This window comes from Kogia breviceps, chromosome 15, assembly GCF_026419965.1.
Source record: "Kogia breviceps isolate mKogBre1 chromosome 15, mKogBre1 haplotype 1, whole genome shotgun sequence".
Lineage (NCBI taxonomy): Eukaryota > Metazoa > Chordata > Mammalia > Artiodactyla > Physeteridae > Kogia > Kogia breviceps.
Window position 1 is genome coordinate 15,739,373 of NC_081324.1, and position 18,244 is coordinate 15,757,616.

Here is an 18,244-nt window from a genome sequence, read left to right on the forward strand (position 1 = left end):
GGATTTGGGAGCCTGTGGGCTACCGGATCACAAGGAAGCTCCCCAAGAGCCCAGAGGAATGCTCACAGCGTACTTCAGGCTGGCGTCAAGGTTCCGGGTCTGACCCGCACAGGACAGCCATGCCCAGTGGTGCACCTCTTCCTCCAGCTGACCTGGGGAGCGCTGACCCCCACCCCGCCAGTGCTGGGGCTCGGTTCAGTGCTGGCTGCCTTTCAAATGAAGGCTGCCGAGCCCAGAAAGCTACACCTGACTCATACTGTTTGGAATAAAAGCTCCACGGCCAAAACATTCTAGCCCCAAGAATGAAGGCAGAGGATCAAGGGACCCTGGCGATCGGCCAGTCTCGGCGAGAGTCAGCCTGCTCTCCCGGTGCCGAAGGGCAGGGGCCACATCCATTCCACTCAGAGTCCTACGAATGGTATAAATGAGGAAGAACGTGCTTTCCGGCGAGGCGAGGGAGTCAAAGAGAAGCAAAAGGCCTTTCACAGCCCATCTTCCACAAATGCACCTTGATGAGACCTCTCTCCTAAGTTGCGCTGGGCAGCGCAGGACGGCCCAGCGGCTCCGGCAGCCCCAGTTCCCGAGGGAAAGGAGGATGCTCGGTGCTAACCATCCCCAGGGCGCCCCCTCCACCTGCTTCCTAAGAGCAGGAAATCAAATCCTGTGGGGTAACCAACCCCGGGCACACGGGAGCCGGAGCAGCAGGAGCTCCCTGAGAGCTCCTGAGGGCGTCTCCGTGCTGGGTTTCACGAAGGTCCTGGGCGTTTCCCTCCAGGAAGGCCTCCTTCCCGCCCTGCACCCGGAGGCCTTCTGAGAGCAGCCGCGCCCCGCACGTACCTCCCTGAGCGGGGGTCCTCGGTCGGACCTCCGACACTCCTCTGGCCACACGCACGTCGCTAAATCTCAAAGACTCATGGGTTCTGGATGGCCACGGAAGGCCTTTTAAGAACCTGTTGCCAAAGGGAATTTCATCCATGGTTCTAAACCACTTAAGGTTGGGGCAAAAACTCAAATCTGTTCAGAGGCTGGGAGCGGTCGTATCCACATAGGGAGAATATATAGTGCAATCTCTGCTTCCCAGAATAATTAGGGAAGGATGGGGTTTGGAGGAGGAATTCCCCACAGGAAGCGGGAAGGGGGATATAACCCTTCACATATCAAAAAAACCAGGCCCATTCAAATCTTGGGTGGCTTAATTTCATCAGCATCACTGTACGACCTATCTTTTCACCTGTATCACCGACGGTTCATACTGCTAAACGCTGAATGGTCAGGGAAAGTAGCACCCTAGCCTGTAGCCCGGCATCATAACTCAGCTAAGTGTTTTAAAACACTGTCTGTCAACAACTGTGTGGTTTTCTGTCACTCACCATGTGTGAGCTCTGGGCAGTTTTTCAGGACTTCCCCATTGCTCTATTGTAAACAGCTGAGGACCATTGGAACCTGGACAAAAAAAAAAAAAAAGGAAGAAAAATAAATGCTGAGAGTGCTCAAAGCAGTAGAACAAGACGAAGGAAGGGCTGAAGGAAAGGGAGGGGTGGGCAGGGAGGGCCCGGGGGTGAGCCTTGGGACACCCTCTGCGGCTGTGACGTCACAGTCAGTATTTAACAACGGGGCATGCAAAGGGTCTGCACGACCTCAGGACACAGACTCTGTGTCGCCATCAGAATGGAATCGTACCAAGCTGAGCACAGCCGACACAGTAATGCCTTTCAACCCAACCCTGGAAGTTTAAATTTAAAACTACTTCTGGGGGAAAAGCTGAAACGTGATGACCTTTAATATGCACAGCGGAGAGTGGTTTTTTTCATCTATGGTAAGCCCTGAAGAATTCTGCCTCGTGGAGGGGAGGAGTGCTTTCAGTGTTCAGTTTACAACCACATGGATGATTCTGCAAAATCTAGTTGTTTTTTGAAGAGATACCAAAAAACAAAACAAAAGAGAAGCCGAACCTCATGGCCCTCTGTGTAAAAACAAAAACCAAAACCAACCCCCTGCTTTTATATACAGGTAACTGCACAGACAGCTGAGGTGATGGCACGCGGCCCCATCTCTCTCCGTGATGTATGTCTGTTGGGTCCAGGCGAAACCCACGTGGCTAGAAGCCCGGGAGGCAGAGTCTTCTGGGGCCACAGCTGATGCCCGGCTAGAGACTCACGGTGGGAGGAGGACGAAGTCTGATGGTGCCCTGCTCACCATAAAGTTCGGCAAATCCATTCATAGGGACTCGGGACGTCCCCGTGACAAACTGGAGCAACCGGATACGCTTTTCAGCGTCCATCAGCAGCACAGCCTACGAACGGAGGCAGAAGGTCATCACGCTCATGTAACACGAGGCACGTCTGCTGCAGTGCAGACGGGCAAAACTTCATCTTATTTATAGTGCAGTGGGAGACCTAGACAGTTGACTCTGGAAACTTTTTTTTTTTTTTATGGGCATCACAGTACTGGCATCTGCAACCTCAGACTGAGTGATCACAATGTCTCTTTCTTCTTCTGCCAACTGGTCAAAATAAGTGGTAAAAAAAAAAAAAAAAAAAGCACACTGGGGACTTCCCTGGTGGCGCAGTGGTTAAGAATCTGCCTGCTAATGCAGGGGACACGGGTTCAATCCCTGGTCCGGGAAGATCCCCCATGCTGTGGAGCAACTAAGCCCATGTGTCACAACTACTGAGCCTGCGCTCTAGAGAGCCCGTGAACCACAACTGCTGAAGCCCGCGCGCCTAGAGCCCGTGCTCCGCAACGAGAGAAGCCACCGCAATGAGAAGCCCGCGCGCCACAACGAAGAGGAGCCCCCGCTCGCCGCAGCTGGAGAAAAGCCCGCGCGCAGCAAGGAAGACCCAACACAGCCAAAAATAAATTAAAAAAAAAAAAAAGCACACTTGTTGATGGCTCTGGGCTCGTGTTTCTGTATGTGAGGCTTGCAGGTCCCCCGGAGCCAGTTAGAAATACACACAGTTTGAGAGGGGCAACCCAGGTTATGAGGCAGGATAGCTGACGGTAGCTAAGTTCTCTAAAGACAACATTTTAGAAAAAGAAAGAAAAACAGAGGCCAGGCTAGGCTTCTGAAATAATCTGTGTATCTTACATATCTGAATTATTCTAAGAATCGAGTTGGCTTCACTGGTAAAGTTACTTGAACCGATATTTAAAAAAATACATCCAAGATCAAGGCTGAGCGAAACTTGGACTAAGATTTTAGGATCTGAAGATTCTGCTTTCTTCCTTTTCTCTGCTGCACTTGAAATATTATTAATAAGAGATATTTAGAAATTAAGACAAGGTCAACGATTTCTTATTTCTGTAAGTAAATAATCAGCACTTTCCCCCCTGTAATTGTTCTTTCAAAGTCAGTTTGCTGCCCTCCTTTGGACCCGCTCCTTAACTATTTCACTTCTCTTCTACGATGAACAGGATGTAAACACTGGTCTTTAGAGAGTAAATCAGATTTCATTTGCATCTTTGATTGAAAGATGTTAAAGATCAAAATGTTTGTTGGAATTAACAAAAAAAAGTTTTTTTGAAAATGGTTTTTTCAACCAACATGGCATCTTGGAAAAGTCAGCCCCAAAGCATGCTTTTGCCCCGAGAAGCCTCCCATTCCTACTCACACTCTGGGGGACTAGTTCCAATTCTTGAATCCAATTATCTGCCTTTCAGGATCATCCTACTCAATGGTTTCCTCAAACAAAAGCGCTTTAATAGGTGGTTGAGGAAGACAGTGTAGCCTATTCAAGACAGCCATCCTCCACAGTTACAGAAGAGCAGCGGTGAGGGCTGCTTCTGGCGCGGCGGGCCTCTTCTCTCCCCCAGGAGGCCAGGTACCAACACAGCCCCCAATCCAGCAGCAAGACCACGGGAAGGCAGCACAGGACCCGGACTCTGGCCTTACCTTCCAGAACCACTGAATCACAGGGTGGTTCGGGCAGTAGCCGTTCTTGTAAATAGAATGTTGTCGCCAGTCGTTCACATCCACGTCGCCGAGGCCGCACATCAGCAACTGGGAGGGAGATGGAGCAGGGGTAAGCAGGGCACATCGTGAAAGCCGAAGATATGCACCAGAGAAAAGGCCTTTTCTCAATGCCAGCGCCACGTCACGTGCAAAGCCAGATACGCCAGCGACCCATAAGAACAGATGAAGGGGGATACGTGTTCCACATCCTACCTGCCTCTGCAGATCAGAGACTGAGAGGTAACGAGGGAGACCCGACTCTAGAGCTTGTACAGGCCACCACGTTTCATACTGGAAATTAGACGTCCCAATCAATCACCTTCCCTGCCCCTCAAATCTCAGTTCGGTGCCCGTGGATTTTCTTATGCTGCGTTTACATCTGCTCTTTCATTACTCTGGCTGTTTCCTCTTCTGAGAGGTTATGTGTCTCAATAGCTGAAAATACCTCCCCACCCACAATAGAATCGGTGCTGTGTGACAGCAAGAACTCATCCTTCCGGACCGATCTCCCAGGGGAGGGCAATCACCTCACCTGCCTGGTGGCCCACGGCTGCAGACCTGTCCTAGCGCTATAATTGCTCCTCTGACTTACCAGTCTTGGGTCCACTTTTCTTATCACCTAACCCTCCGAGGGGCAGGTTTCCTGCGGACAAAGGAATGACATTCCCGCAGAGGTGCCAGCGTACGGTGGAAAAAGAACTAATCCAGAGGCCTGAAAGCCGCGTTCGTGGGCCTGACCGTGACGAGACCCTGTGAGGTCATTAACCTCTCCCTGCCTCAGTCTCCCCACCTGCCAAACAAAGGGCTTCCTCTACGTGATGTCTGTGACGTCATCGATCTGGACGTTTCCATTTTAAGGTTAAAAGAACGAAAGCCAGTCTAAGGGAGACACATCATTGGACAAATGGCCAGAGTCCTGTCAATAGCCTCTCAACAGACAGAGCCTTCCTCCTCCTGTTTCTCTCAACATAAAGGCGGAGAGACTCCCCTTTGCTTTTCAGATTCCGAGTTCTCATCTACACCGACACAAAGAAGCTGGCACAAGTGAACATGAAACCACCTCCTGCCACTACCTTCTTGCCTCTGCGTGCTTTCACTCTGCAGCACAGACCACTTCAACTTCACGGAGACCCCCCCGCTCTACGGCCCCTCGGGGACGCTCACGCTCACCTCCTGGCCGAGTCCCCATCAGGCTGCCACGGTGGGTGCGTGGAGGACCGGGGTCCTCAGCCAGCCCCACCCTGGGAGCAGGCTGCTGCCACCCCAGCTCCAGGCTCTGAACCCAGCTCAGCAGGTCTCCCCCTGTCCGCTGCGCCCCTGCCCTGCCCTCTCCCGGGCAAGGAAGCTACAGGTGACTACTTCTGCTATCCCCTGGTCCCTGATGGGCAAACAAGCAAGCCCCTAAGAGAGCCGCAGTAGAATTCACCTAAGCTTACTCGCTAGGAGGTTATGGATCAGAGAATACTAAAATACCAAGTTGGGAAGTAATGAGATACTTAAACAAACAAACAAAAATCTCCTTTACACAAAATGTTTACAGTACAAACCTCCAGTTCATTTTCATCAAAAATTTTAATCAGATCAATAGGAAGCAGTTCCGTGAATCCCTGAAAGAAAAAAAAGAAAAGCACTCGCAACACCTTTTTCCTTGAAAGAGACAAATTTTACAGGATAAACAAACTTATTTTGGTTAGCCAGGAAAAATACATTGTTCACTGATGATTGGTATGACAGTTTTCAGTAATTTTAGTTCAGATAAAAACAGCACAGCCACAAAATAAAAATTTAAAAAGCAGTAGACTCCAGAAGATCTAGGTACTGGAGTAATTTTTGAAATGTTATAAAAATACGGGTTGCTGCAGGCAGGCGGATTCCAAAAGCCACTTATGACACATTGCTGTGAGTCAGGGTGTTCTCAAGGGCACAGACGCGCAAGCGGACCATTTAAAAATAAGGCGCTGAAGGCAGAGATGAAATACGAGAGGAGGTGGTGTGATGCGTGGAAAGGAGCCAGGGAGCACAGACCGCCTGCCCCGGTTCCCAGGCTAGGCTCCGCTGACTAGTGCAGTGATCTAGGACGGACGCTCTGTGCCGCTGGGCCTCGCGTGTGGCCAGTTTCTGAAAGTGTGATCGCCTGCGGTAGGGCCAGGTAGGTTTCTCGTGTAAATACAGTCTGAACCCTGCTGTTCTCCAGCGCCTCTAACTCACACATTTCACCCTAAGTCCTGGAGGTTTTCTGAGTGCTCTGCCTGGGCTGGCGCTATATTCACCGCGAGCAGGTACCTGAACTGGAGTGAACTCAAGAGAGCGTCGCCCAACGAGAACTCCGCATCGGTTCAGCGGCAGCTTGTAACGTGCAGCTGGGGCTTGTTCTCTTTAAGTAACCAATACCCATTCTCAGGATTTAAAAAGGAATTGCGCTTTGGGTTAAAGGGAGCCGTTCTTTAAAATGAGGAAGCTCCTATCCTCTGTGCGGGGCCTCCCTCCTCAGGAGCCTGGGAGCATCACTGACATTAAACACTTGGGTCTGAGAAGTAACCACTGCACACTTTAATAGTAAGGTGAGGAATTATTCAGACAGCCACGAGGAAAGGGAAGGCATTACCACGGAGGGATGGCGTGGCTGGAAACTGTCCCGAGTCCTCGCATTTCTTAGAACCTGTCACCGCAGCAAAAGGCAGAGATGCTCCCAGCCTTCCCCGGGTACCACCCAAAGCTGCAGGACGATGGTGCTAGCCTCTGTGGGGAAACCTGCCCTTCTGGGTCAAGTCTGTAAAGACTTCTCTTTAAAAACAGTTAAGGCAAATTAAAAAATAAGAGCAGCAAAGCCGGAGAACACCGACCAAAAGAAAACAAACGAAAAGGTGGCAGTGCAGGGGCTGAACACTCCTGCCCTGGAGACTGGAGATGGTGTGAGCAGTGCAGGCCTGACGTTCCTGCCCTGGGCCCCACACCCATGCCTGTCTCTGGGTGTGTGATCGCTTCTGACCCCGCCCCTGCCCCGCAAGGAGGAGAACCGTCCTCTTTCAACCTAAAGGCACAGGCAGGACTCCCGGGGAACGCGACTTACCTCCAAGAAGGCGTTCATTTGCTTCTGGACCCTGTTCACAAATCTCCACTGGATGACTAGACTGTGGGAGGAAAACGGACAGCCCTTAACCATCTTGCTCATCGCTGGCGCTCAGTTCTTTCTCCCCAGCTGCGACCGCTTCTCGTTAAGCAGGGCAGGGAGAAAAGCCCGACGGTGGCCAAGGAGAGGGAGGGTGTGTATAGTGCTGGGGCACACGCTGCTTGTTCACGGATTCTTTCGAGAATAACGAGCACATGTGGAGCCTAAAATCTCACTGAGGATCTCAAAAGAAAGACTGATTTCTTTTATCCCCCCCAGATCGAGGCTTCGTTTATCAAAGCCGCTTTATAAATGTGACTGTCTGGGGAAAAAGGGAAAATGGGGTTTGAATACATATGTATACGGGCATAATGTGTGCCCACACACAAACCCACATACGTACACAGCCACATTTATGTACGAACGTACATATTTTTAAGGGGAATACCCAGTACAATGTATTTTATCAGATGGTATTTCATTCTAGTATTCAGCGTACTGATTTTCAAGGATGACATATAATTTATCAGTACTTTACCACGAATACTTTTATGCCAACACTTGGAAGGTTAATGGTAAAACCTCTTTGAGTCACAGACAGCCACTGAAACCACGTTCCCTGTGACAACATCTAGTGTGCAGCAGAATGTACTGCCAGGCGAATCCACTTTGGATTCCACCTAAGGCATTCTGTTGTGAAATAGCGCAAGGACCTTGTCATGAAGGGCTCTCACTTATTGAGGTGGCACCATGGCAACGGCCCTCGAGGACCAGCCTGCTGCCCACTCGCTGCTCAGAATATCAGGTTTTACTGGCTGTGCTGCAATCACCAGCCCAATAGCCTACTTGCACCAGAGGATACAGGTGGCAGGGAACAGCCGGGGATTTCTATCCTCCTTTTTGCAGCGAAGCTAGTGGAGGCGCCCCGCAATTGGAAACCTAAAAGAATTAACTGCAAAGAATGACGCACAACACATATCACAAGGTGCAAATACTCAGTCTTTCAAACCTAGTCACCCTGGCGTGGAGTGCTGTTAAAAGGAGTGTTGTTAAAAATCTATTCGAAGTCTACACTTTCTGAATGCAGACAGCAGTGCCTGTTAGGACGTCGTCTGCTTGCTGAGACTGTCCAAGTTAATAAGCACAAGCGCCAATTAAGGTGAACAGGCAAGAAATGTAGTATCTTACTTCTAGGTTTTGATTAAGTGTAGCAAGCTTTCAACCTGCAACTGGAGAAGTCCATGCTTTGTCAGGGTCTCTAAGGAGAGAGGCCCGCACTCTCCAATTCTTCCTAATTAGAAAGGAGAGTAGGTTTTTTTTTGTTTTTTTTGTTTTTTTTTTTGCAGATGCTAAGGAAGGATGCTTAAGATCCTCAGCCAGTTCTCTGAATTCAAGTCCTGTGATCAACTGTGATGAGAGAGGACGGAACACGGCTTGTTGAAATGGAGTTCTGAATGCAAACAAGGAGCTCAGGCCATGGCTGTAACTCACTAGATGAGCAGAAACTAGGATCCGGGAGCCAAGTACTGTTAACGCTGACCTCGTCCCTGTTCGAGGGCTAGCAAGGGCAACCTGGCAATCCTTGGAAGACACCAGACTTGTGAGCTCGAAGCAAATGTTCATACCAAAGAGGAAAATGTAAGCTGCCCAACTGTACCTTCTGCCCAGTACAGACTCCTGGGATTACCTGACAGCTAGATTTCCAAAGGACTCAACATTTTGTCCCACCAAAGGACGCCGAGATTAAGAAAATTACACACATCAGGAACAATTCTTCATGTTTGCATGCGCTGAATTCTCCATATCCTTTTTAACTCTTCTCCTACATTTTCATTATGGAAAAGTAGTCAGGAGAGAGATGGAATATGTTCTCTTTGGCTGTTCCCAATTTTACCCCAACTGGCTGTTGACACTGTTCCACTGTAATTCTCAATTTCAGACGAGATGCCCACAGGCTCCCAGAGTATTTGCCAAGTTACTCAATAGGGGCCCCTTCCTCTCCTCCCACTGCTCCTGTGTATGGCAGCAACATGAAGTCAGGACACAAGTCAAACCCTGCACCCCAGCATTCAGCTTCCTACTGGACCAAGCCACAAAGGAACTCATGCTGTTAAAGTGTGTCCATCATCTGCACAAATTGTTCTGGTAAAAGACGGCAACCAAACACGCCGCTCAATTTCATAAAAGAAAAGGCTGTTAAGTATGTGTGTACGTACTCAATGTATTCCCTTTTGTTTTCATTTGTTACCATTATTTCTGACCCATTGGGCTTCAGATCCACTTGATATGTCTGTAATTACAAAGATAAAACAACAGTCACCATCATGAAGTTATTTTGCATATCATGACTGAGTAATAACGTCTTAACTATAAAAGGAAGATAAGTAAAATTTATTCAGAACTCGTTCCCAGCAAATGGGCTCTGTGTCCAAGAGAATGTCTAATGAGGCTTTTAAATTGTTAAGATGCTACACACTTAAAGATGTTATCATTGAAGGCAAATGATTTTATGGTTATTTATGAGTTTTAATTATTCTTCATACATTAGCAACAATGGAGAACAACACTTTTTCCAACTGCTATTGACTTATCAAGAAATTTAATTATGTTTAACAGAAAAGACAGGATATATCCATCAAGACTGCAGAGATCCAGATTCGTTGCTGAAAATTAGATTTTACAGCCATAAAAAAAAGATATGTGGGGTTTCCCTGGTGGCTCAGTGATTGAGAGCCCGCCTGCCGATGCAGGGGACACGGGTTTGTGCCCCAGTCCGGGAAGATCCCACGTGCCGCGGAGCGGCTGGGTCCGTGAGCCGTGGCCGCTGGGCCTGCGCGTCCGGAGCCTGTGCTCCGCGACGGGAGAGGCCACAACAGTGAGAGGCCCGCGTACCGCAAAAAAAAAAAAAAAAAAAAAAAAAAAAAGATGTGGAATTTCTTTCAAAGGAGCAAAACACAGGGACTTAAAAAAAGAAAGATGCTGAGAAAGTCAGGCTGAGGGAAGGGTTCATCTGCCACCCCTGAGAACCTCAGGCTTTGATGTGCCTCCAGACACCACCTCCTGGCTCACCGGCCCCGAAAGCCCCCTCCCCTCAGTGTGAGCCAGGAGTGAAAAGAGCAAAGCAGCTGAACTCCCGGCACAGCCTTCTCCTCTGCTCTGAGCCAGCCCTGGCTTAACATCAAAGTGTATAAAGCAGTAAGTAGCAGAAGGGAAGGGAAGGGAAGGAAGAGGCCTACTGATCTAACATAGAAAATGTTTACTCTCATGGAAATTCCAGGGAAATAAAAAGGAAAAAAACACCACTCACAGCTCCCCTATTCAAAGGTAACCACATTTGTATTCTGGTGGGATTCCTTGTGGTCTTTTTTCCCACATCCACCCAGCTACATCTGAGAGGAAGCCAAGCCAAGCCAAGCCTGAGGGAGAGTGCTCTCCAGAGTAAGCGTCCAGGCCGCACCCATCACGAGGGATACGGATTTAAATCTGCAACAGATCTCCTGCTTTGGCAGAGGTCCATTTCCAGGGACCCCTCCCCAGCCCTGCCACACACACGTAGGACAGACGGCCTCTCTGGCCTGAATATCAGATCCTGTTCCTCTCCAAATGTTTTCTCTGATGATGCACTTGATTATTGTTCCTTTACACATGGAGACAGCTTTTTCAATCAAAGCCCACTGATCCTCTGTCTAGGCCCTTCATATTTTCTTCTTTGTCCTTTTTTGTTGTTATTTGGGAAGGAATCTTGTTTCCCTCCCACGTGACTGAGCTCCACTTTCCACGACATCAATTCAACGTTTTACTGTCTGCAGTACGGACTTTACTTTTTTATTTTTTAACATCTTTATTGGAGTATAGTTGCTTTACAATGTTGTGTTAGTTTCTGCTGTACAACAAAGTGAATCAGCTGTATGTATACATATATCCCCCTATCCCCTCCCTCTTGCGTCTCCCTCCCACCCCTCTAGGTGGTCATAAAGCACCCAGCTGATCTCCCTGTGCTATGCAGCTGCTTCCCACTAGCTATCTACTTTACATTTGGTAGTTTTTTTTTTTAGATTCCATATATATGTGTTAGCATATGATATTTGTTTTTCTCTTTCTGAGGTACTTCACTCTGTATGACAGACTCTAGGTCCATCCACCTCACTACAAATAACTCAATTTCATTTCTTTTTATGGCTAAGTAATATTCCATTGTATATATTGCCACATCTTCTTTATCCATTCATCTGTCAATGGATACTTAGGTTGCTTCCATGTCCTGGCTATTGTAAATAGTGCTGCAATGAACATTGTGGTACATGGCTCTTTTTGAATTATGGTTTTCTCAAGGTATATGCCAGGAAGTAGGCATGGAGGGAACCTACCTCAACATAATAAAGGCCATATATGACAAACCCACTGGCAACATCATTCTCAATGGTGAAAAACTAAAACCATTTCCTCTAAGATCAGGAGCAAGACAAGGTTGCCCACTCTCACCACTATTATACAACATGGTTTTGGAAGTATCAGCCACAGCAATCAGAGAAGAAAAAGAAATTAAAGAAATCCAAATCAGAAAAGACATAAAACTGTCACTGTTTGCAGATGACATGATACTGTACATAGAGAATGCTAAAGATGCTACCAGAAAACTACTAGAGCTAATCAATGAATTTTGGTAAAGTAGCAGGATACAAAATTAATGCACAGAAATCTCTTGCATTCCTATACACTAACGACAAAAAATCTGAAAGAGAAATTAAGGAAATTTACCACTTACCAATTTACCATTTACCACTGCAACAAAAAGAATAAAATACCTAGGGATAAACCTACCTAAGGAGACAAAAGACCGGTACGCAGAAAACTATAAGACACTGATGAAAGAAAGACGATACAAACGGAGAGATATACCATGTTCTTGGATTGGAAGAATCAACACTGTGATCTACAGATTCAATGGAATCCCTATCAAACTACCAATGGCATTTTTCACAGAACTAGAACCAAAATTTTCACAATTTGTATGGAAACACAAAAGACCCTGAATAGCCAAAGCAATCTTGAGAAAGAAAAACGGAGCTGGAGGAATCAGGTTCCCTGACTTCACACTATACTACAAAGCTACAGTAATCAAGACAGTATGGTACTGGCACAAAAACAGAAATATAGATCAGTGGAACAGCAGAGAAAGCCCACAGATCAACCCACGCACATATGGTCACCTTATCTTTGATGAAGGGGGTGAGAATATACAATGGAGAAAAGACAGCCTCTTTAATAAGTGGTGCTGGGAAAACTGGACAGCTACATGTAAAAGAATGAAACTGGAACACTTCCTAACACCATACACAAAAATAAACTCAAAATGGATGAAAGACCTAAATGTAGGGCCAGACACTATAAAACTCTTAGAGGAAAACATAGGCAGAACACTGTATGACAGAAATCACAGCAAGATCCTTTTTGACCCACCTCCTAGAGAAATGGAAATAAAAACAAAAATAAACAAATGGGACCTAATGAAACTTAAAAGCTTTTGCACAGCAAAGGAAACCATAAACAAGACAAAAATACAACCCTCAGAATGGGAGAAAATATTTGCAAATGCAGTACGGACTTTAACTGCTACTGTATTTTTACTCTTCTTCAAATCCTTCCTTCCCGCCGGGTGCCCCCTTCCGGCTGCTGTCTTCCATTCCATCCAGTTGCCCCCCGTGGTGACCTGCTCCTGTCCTCTGCAGGTCACGGCACTTTTTTGAAGATATTAAACAGTTCTGCTTTGGGAGTGGGATGGGAGGTCTCTTATGTTTAGTTCTTTGACAATTATTTGGAGGTCTGTAGGCAGTATTCATTTACACTTTTGTAGTCGATTATTTGGGGGTCTGTAGGCAGTATTCATTTATACTTTTGTAGTATTTTTTAATAAGACAGTTTTTCTTTTTCCCCCCCATTTATTCCTCAAAGATTGTCTTGCTGTTCCCTTCCATGATGAGATTTTTCTATCAGGTCCACACCAAATGACAAGTTAATCAATCCAAGCCCGGTTCTGGATATTGAGAGGCTGGCTTTCAGTACAGTTCAGCTGTACTAGAATAGAATGTTTTCTGGGAGCTGCAATTTCCAGAGCTACTGAATGAGAGGGTCAACCATAGACAAGACAGGATGGGGAGGGGAAAGGAGAAAAACACTTCTGGTGCCTCCAAAAGCAGCCCCTAGTGATGAAAAATGGCAGAATCAGCCAGCACTGCTGAGCGTAGAGAAACGGTTCTTATCAGTGCTGGTGCTGAGGGCCTAACTGCTTCAACCTTTTGAAAAGATAATTTGACAACAGGAGTCAAGATTTTTTTTTTTTTTTTTTTTTTTCGGTACGCGGGCCTCTCACTGTTGTGGCCTCTCCCATTGCGGAGCACAGGCTCCAGACGCGCAGGCTCAGCGGCCATGGCTCACGGGCCCAGCAGCTCCGCCGCATGTGGGATCTTCCCTGACCAGGGCACGAACCCATGTCCCCTGCATCGGCAGGCGGACTCTCAACCACTGCGCCACCAGGGAAGCCCAGGAGTCAAGATTTTAATGCGCAAATGCCTTTTCATAATAATTTCTCTTTTAGGACTTATACCAAGGGAAAGAAATTGGTCAAGTGTACAAAATGTATATTCCAGGATTATACTCATTGTACTGTTTACATAGTGAAATACTGAAATAGCCCAGATGCCGACCACTAGGGCACAGTTAAAAAAAGTACAGTCTATGAAACGGAATTCGGTGTAGCCATTAAAATGGTATTTACTACATGGAAAGGTACCTACAACATATTAAGTTAAAACTGTACACACTGTACAATTCCATTTCTGTTAAAAAGATAAAACCTTGGGCTTCCCTGGTGGCGCAGTGGTTGAGAGTCCGCCTGCCAATGCAGGGGACGCGGGTTTGTGCCCCGGTCCGGGAGGATCCCACATGCCGCGGAGCGGCTGGGCCCGTGAGCCATGGCCGCTGAGCCTGCGCGTCCGGAGCCTGTGCTCAGCAACGGGAGAGGCCACAGCAGTGAGAGGCCCATGTACCACACAAAAAAAAAAAAAAAAAAAACAAACCATAAAACCTTGTGTGTGTGTTTACAGAGAATAATTCTGGAAGATACAAATCAAAATTTTACTCGTGATTTTTCTCTAGGTGGTAGGAACTATGAGTGACTTTAATATGTGTTTATTGTACTGACTTTATTTTTATTACTAAGATTAATATTTTGCAATCAGATAAATAAAATTGTTTTTGAAAGAAAAAAAAAACAAGAAAGACCAGATCATACTCTCTGTGCTGAGTAAGGAATTGTCGGCTGGGGCAGCCGTGGGTCACACAGTTGATTGGGGCTCACGTGTAGGTCACATGGTTTCTCAAGGCAGGCAGGGAATGGGGTCTCCAGGCCTGTTCCCTAAGCTGCTCCCTTAGAGTAAATCCTCCCCAAGCCCTAGGGGCCTCTCAGTCAGGCTTCCGCTGGTGTTCCACCCCCATCTCCCTCTCCTCACACACCACTTGTGGGCTGCTGTTCAAATTCCACTTAAAAAATTTTTTTTGGCTGTGTTGGGTCTTTGTTGCTGCGTGCGAGCTTTCTCTAGTTGTGGTGAGCGGGGGCTACACTTTGTTGTGGTGCGCGGGCTTCTCGTTGCGGTGGCTTCTCTTGTTGAGGAGCACGGGCTCTAGGAGTGTGGGCTTCAGTAGTTGCAGGATGTGGGCTCAGTAGTTGTGGCACGCAGGCCCTAGAGTGCAGGCTCAGTAGTTGCGGTGCATGGGCTCTAAGGTGCGCAGGCTTCAGTAGTTGTGGCACACGGGCTTAGTCCCTCCGTGGCATGTGGGATCTTCCTGGACCAGGGATCGAACCTGTGTCCCCTGCATCGGCAGGCGGATTCTTAACCACTGCGCCACCAGGGAAGCCCCCAAATTCCACTTTTTAAATATAGTTGTCATCTTGTGTCTGAACTCCTTCCTCAAGGACCCAATATGAAGACACTAACACAGTGCCTGGCACACAGAAGGGGATTAATAAGTGCTTGTAGAAAAAAACCTGCTCTTTCTTGAAGTCTCCTGGCCCAAGTGTGAACTCCTCTCTCTTCTTCGTAAAGACCACAAAGATCAGAGGAAACTCGCGGATGCAGCTCTCACAGAACTGGACCCCTCTTCTGTGGCAAGTGACAACTTCAGATTCACACACGTCTCCCTGATCTTCCCCAGATGCTTTACGACAAACGTCTGAGGAGTCCACCGAGAAACTGTCTAGGTCCAATCGGGTATCCTGGACCCAGGCAGAGGGAGGCTTGACTGCTTCTCACCGTGCTCTTGGGTGCTGTCCTCATCCTCCCCGGCCTCTCCCGGCGGCCCGCCCACCTTTCTACTTTCATGTTTCCTGCAGCTGCCACCTGCCCCACTTCCTTGACCTGGTCTTTGAGGAACTACCCCCTCACTGGGGTCTTGGTCCGGTTCTGTCCAGCTTCAGCCACGAGCTCGCTCTGTCTCTCACCTCTCTCTCCTTCCTACTTCCAGTTTCTGCCTCTTCCCTTATTCCCTCTCCCCAACCCAGTGCTCCTCAGCCTTTTTCCCCATTAATTACCCCCCAGGAGCCTTTTTAGACCCCCAGCCAGTTGCCCCTGCCCTCCCACGCAATCTTACCAAAGAGACCCATGGTACACCTGTGTTACGTTCCGTGGCCCCTGGGAGGACCACAAGCCATTGTAATGGCTGAGACTTTCTGTCCTCCAAGACAAAAAGTTGTCTAGTTTTCGCCCCCTAGGGCTGTCGTCTCCCCAGTTGAGAATGTATGCCTTCACCCAACTCAGGCCAGGTCCTAAAGAATTTTCCTACAGGCTGCTGCTCATTTTCTTCCCCTCCCTACTGCACAGCTCCTTACAAGTCCACCCTGCTAGCGCCTCTTCAAAGCAACCGAATCAGGTGCTGCTCTGCTGACCCTGCAGTCAAGAACTTCTGCTTGGCACAGCTCTACAAGGATGTCTCCTCCCGGTGGGGCATGTGTGTGCAGGGGTGTACATGAGAGAGTATGGTTGATTCTTTCTGGTTGGCATATGACGACTGTTCAAATATTGAAATTTGTTCATCTGAAACATCGTTAGTAGGCCCCAGAAACCAGCAGCTGTAGATTCTCACCAACTAGAAAAAAAGCAAACTGGAAAAAAAAAAAATGGCAACAGCTGCAATTTCATTACATGAAGTGACAGCTACCACCAAACTTCATGGTCTGGTATTTCTAATTACGGAATGAGAAAAAGAAAGCCTAAAGCACTAAGGAAGGCCGGCTGCATGCATATTTCACTTCTGTGGTAACTTCACTCTAGTGAAGAAATGACTTTATCTTTTTGCACAAGGAGGCGTGGGCTTCCTCTTGGGTTAGAAAATGGCAATGCACAGTCAGCAATTTTGCAGAGGGCTGGGGGAGGCGGAGGCTTGCACGGGCCTCTTGCTGATGTCCACATTTTTGGTTCAACACTCTTATTTTGAGTGTCTACCCTGTACCAGGCACTGCCAGGTGGTCAGTACACAATGGTGAGCAAAAGGCAGACCCAGGGCAGCCATCACCGAGACTGAGTCTGATGGGAGAGACAGATATTAAACATATAACCATACAAATAAATGCAAAGTCACTTATGGTACCTGCCATAGGGAGACACGAAAGATACTCTGAAGTACTGTGGTCCTGGGTCAGAGCTAGCTTTGTCTGAACTGAGGATGGGAGTGTGTTCCCAACTGAAGGAACGGCATGTGCAAAGGTCCTGCGGCACGAAGGAGCTCGGTGTGTGCAAGAAGTCTCGTGGGACCAGACCCAGAAAGCATGAGGGGAAGCACTGATGCAAAATGCACCTGGAGATGAACAGGCAGGGCCCAGCCACGCAGGACTTCATGAGGCAAATTAAGCATTTGGGTCTTTATCTTGACAGTGATAAAGTGGGAAATCTCTGCATGTTTTTAGCAGAGGAATGAAATGATCATTTCACATTCTGAAGAGACCACTCTGCCATTGCAGGAGGCCAAGGTGGATATAAAAAACCAGTGAGGAATCTACGAGAGAAGATGGTAGCTTAGGCTTGGGTATTGTTGGTGGGACAGACAAGGAGAACAGAGAGAACTGAAGAATAGTCGGGAGTCAAAATGAACAGGGCCTGGTGATGGATTGGATATGGGACATGAGATCAATGTGTGGCTGCTTAATTCACTCTACATTTCCTCCCAGAACGCAAAATAGATGTGCTAGTTCCTCGTTAATCAGGTTTCGCTCTCTAAAAAGGAGAGCCAGTAATTTCACAAATAGGGCACCTAATCATTATCTTACTCATCTCGTGAGTCTGTTTTGATTACTGCATTACTCTACCTGATTCAATCCAAAGTCAGAAAAACCCACATTATATGAGGAGGTTTAAGAATTGTTTCTAATGAACCATTGACATGAGCTATAACGACCATCAGAACCTTTACTAGAAGTCTACTTAAAAATGCAAACATCTTGTTTGGTTTGTAGTTATTAGGTGGAAATAGTTACATCTGACTGTAACTAAGGAAGGTTTAGTCTGCTTCTAACTTTGGCATCACTAATGTCTTCTGAACTGTGTTAAGTTAGTCACATGGGTTTCTACAAGTGGATATCATATAAAGAGACCTTTTTTTTTTTTTTTTTGCATTTGACACCCAAGACTGATTTTAAATCTTCCTTGGTTCTTTATCTCTCCTCCTCCCTACATGCATTAAAAATGCAAAGAAGACATAGTTCCCGGATGGTTAGCCATGTGTTATCCTTTGAAAATTGGCAGTTAAGACCCTTAAATAGGTCCAGCTCAAAAAAAAAGTCATTGCAATTCCGATTATTTTGTTGTTTCACACTTGGAGCTTCCATTACTTATAACATTAAAAAAAAACTTGGGTCAGCATGATTCATTCCTTGCTCACTAGGCATTTAGCAGCCATCGCTACACACCGGGCACTGGAGAAACCAAGGAGGCCTCAGGGGGCTCCCAGGAGGCGGCAGGCCAGGGGTGGATAGAGGACAGAGCGTTGTGACAGGGGAGACGAGGACGGGTCAGCAAGGAGAAGCCGCCACGCAGCCAGTGACAGGGCACGGGGCGTCCTGGGGGACACCGAGGCAGGCAGCCCATGGCTGTGAAGGTGAGAGAGGGAGGAGGTGTTGGGAGGGAAGGTAAAGG

At 47.5% G+C, this 18,244-nt stretch overlaps 1 protein-coding gene across 22 annotated transcripts in view; it reads right to left on the reverse strand.

The window, feature by feature from the left end:
• The window catches only part of NEDD4L (NEDD4 like E3 ubiquitin protein ligase), a 345,052-nt gene that overhangs the window by 6,686 nt on the left and 320,122 nt on the right, over positions 1-18,244 (reverse strand). For all 22 annotated transcript variants that reach the window (XM_059040433.2, XM_059040434.2, XM_067015214.1 and 19 more), the window contains 6 exons: positions 9,278-9,351; positions 7,023-7,083; positions 5,500-5,559; positions 3,893-4,000; positions 2,197-2,293; positions 1,371-1,443 (listed from right to left, as the gene is read on the reverse strand). In XM_059040433.2, coding sequence (XP_058896416.1) covers positions 1,371-1,443; positions 2,197-2,293; positions 3,893-4,000; positions 5,500-5,559; positions 7,023-7,083; positions 9,278-9,351 — 473 coding nt within the window. The remainder of the gene's footprint in view (positions 1-1,370; positions 1,444-2,196; positions 2,294-3,892; positions 4,001-5,499; positions 5,560-7,022; positions 7,084-9,277; positions 9,352-18,244) is intronic.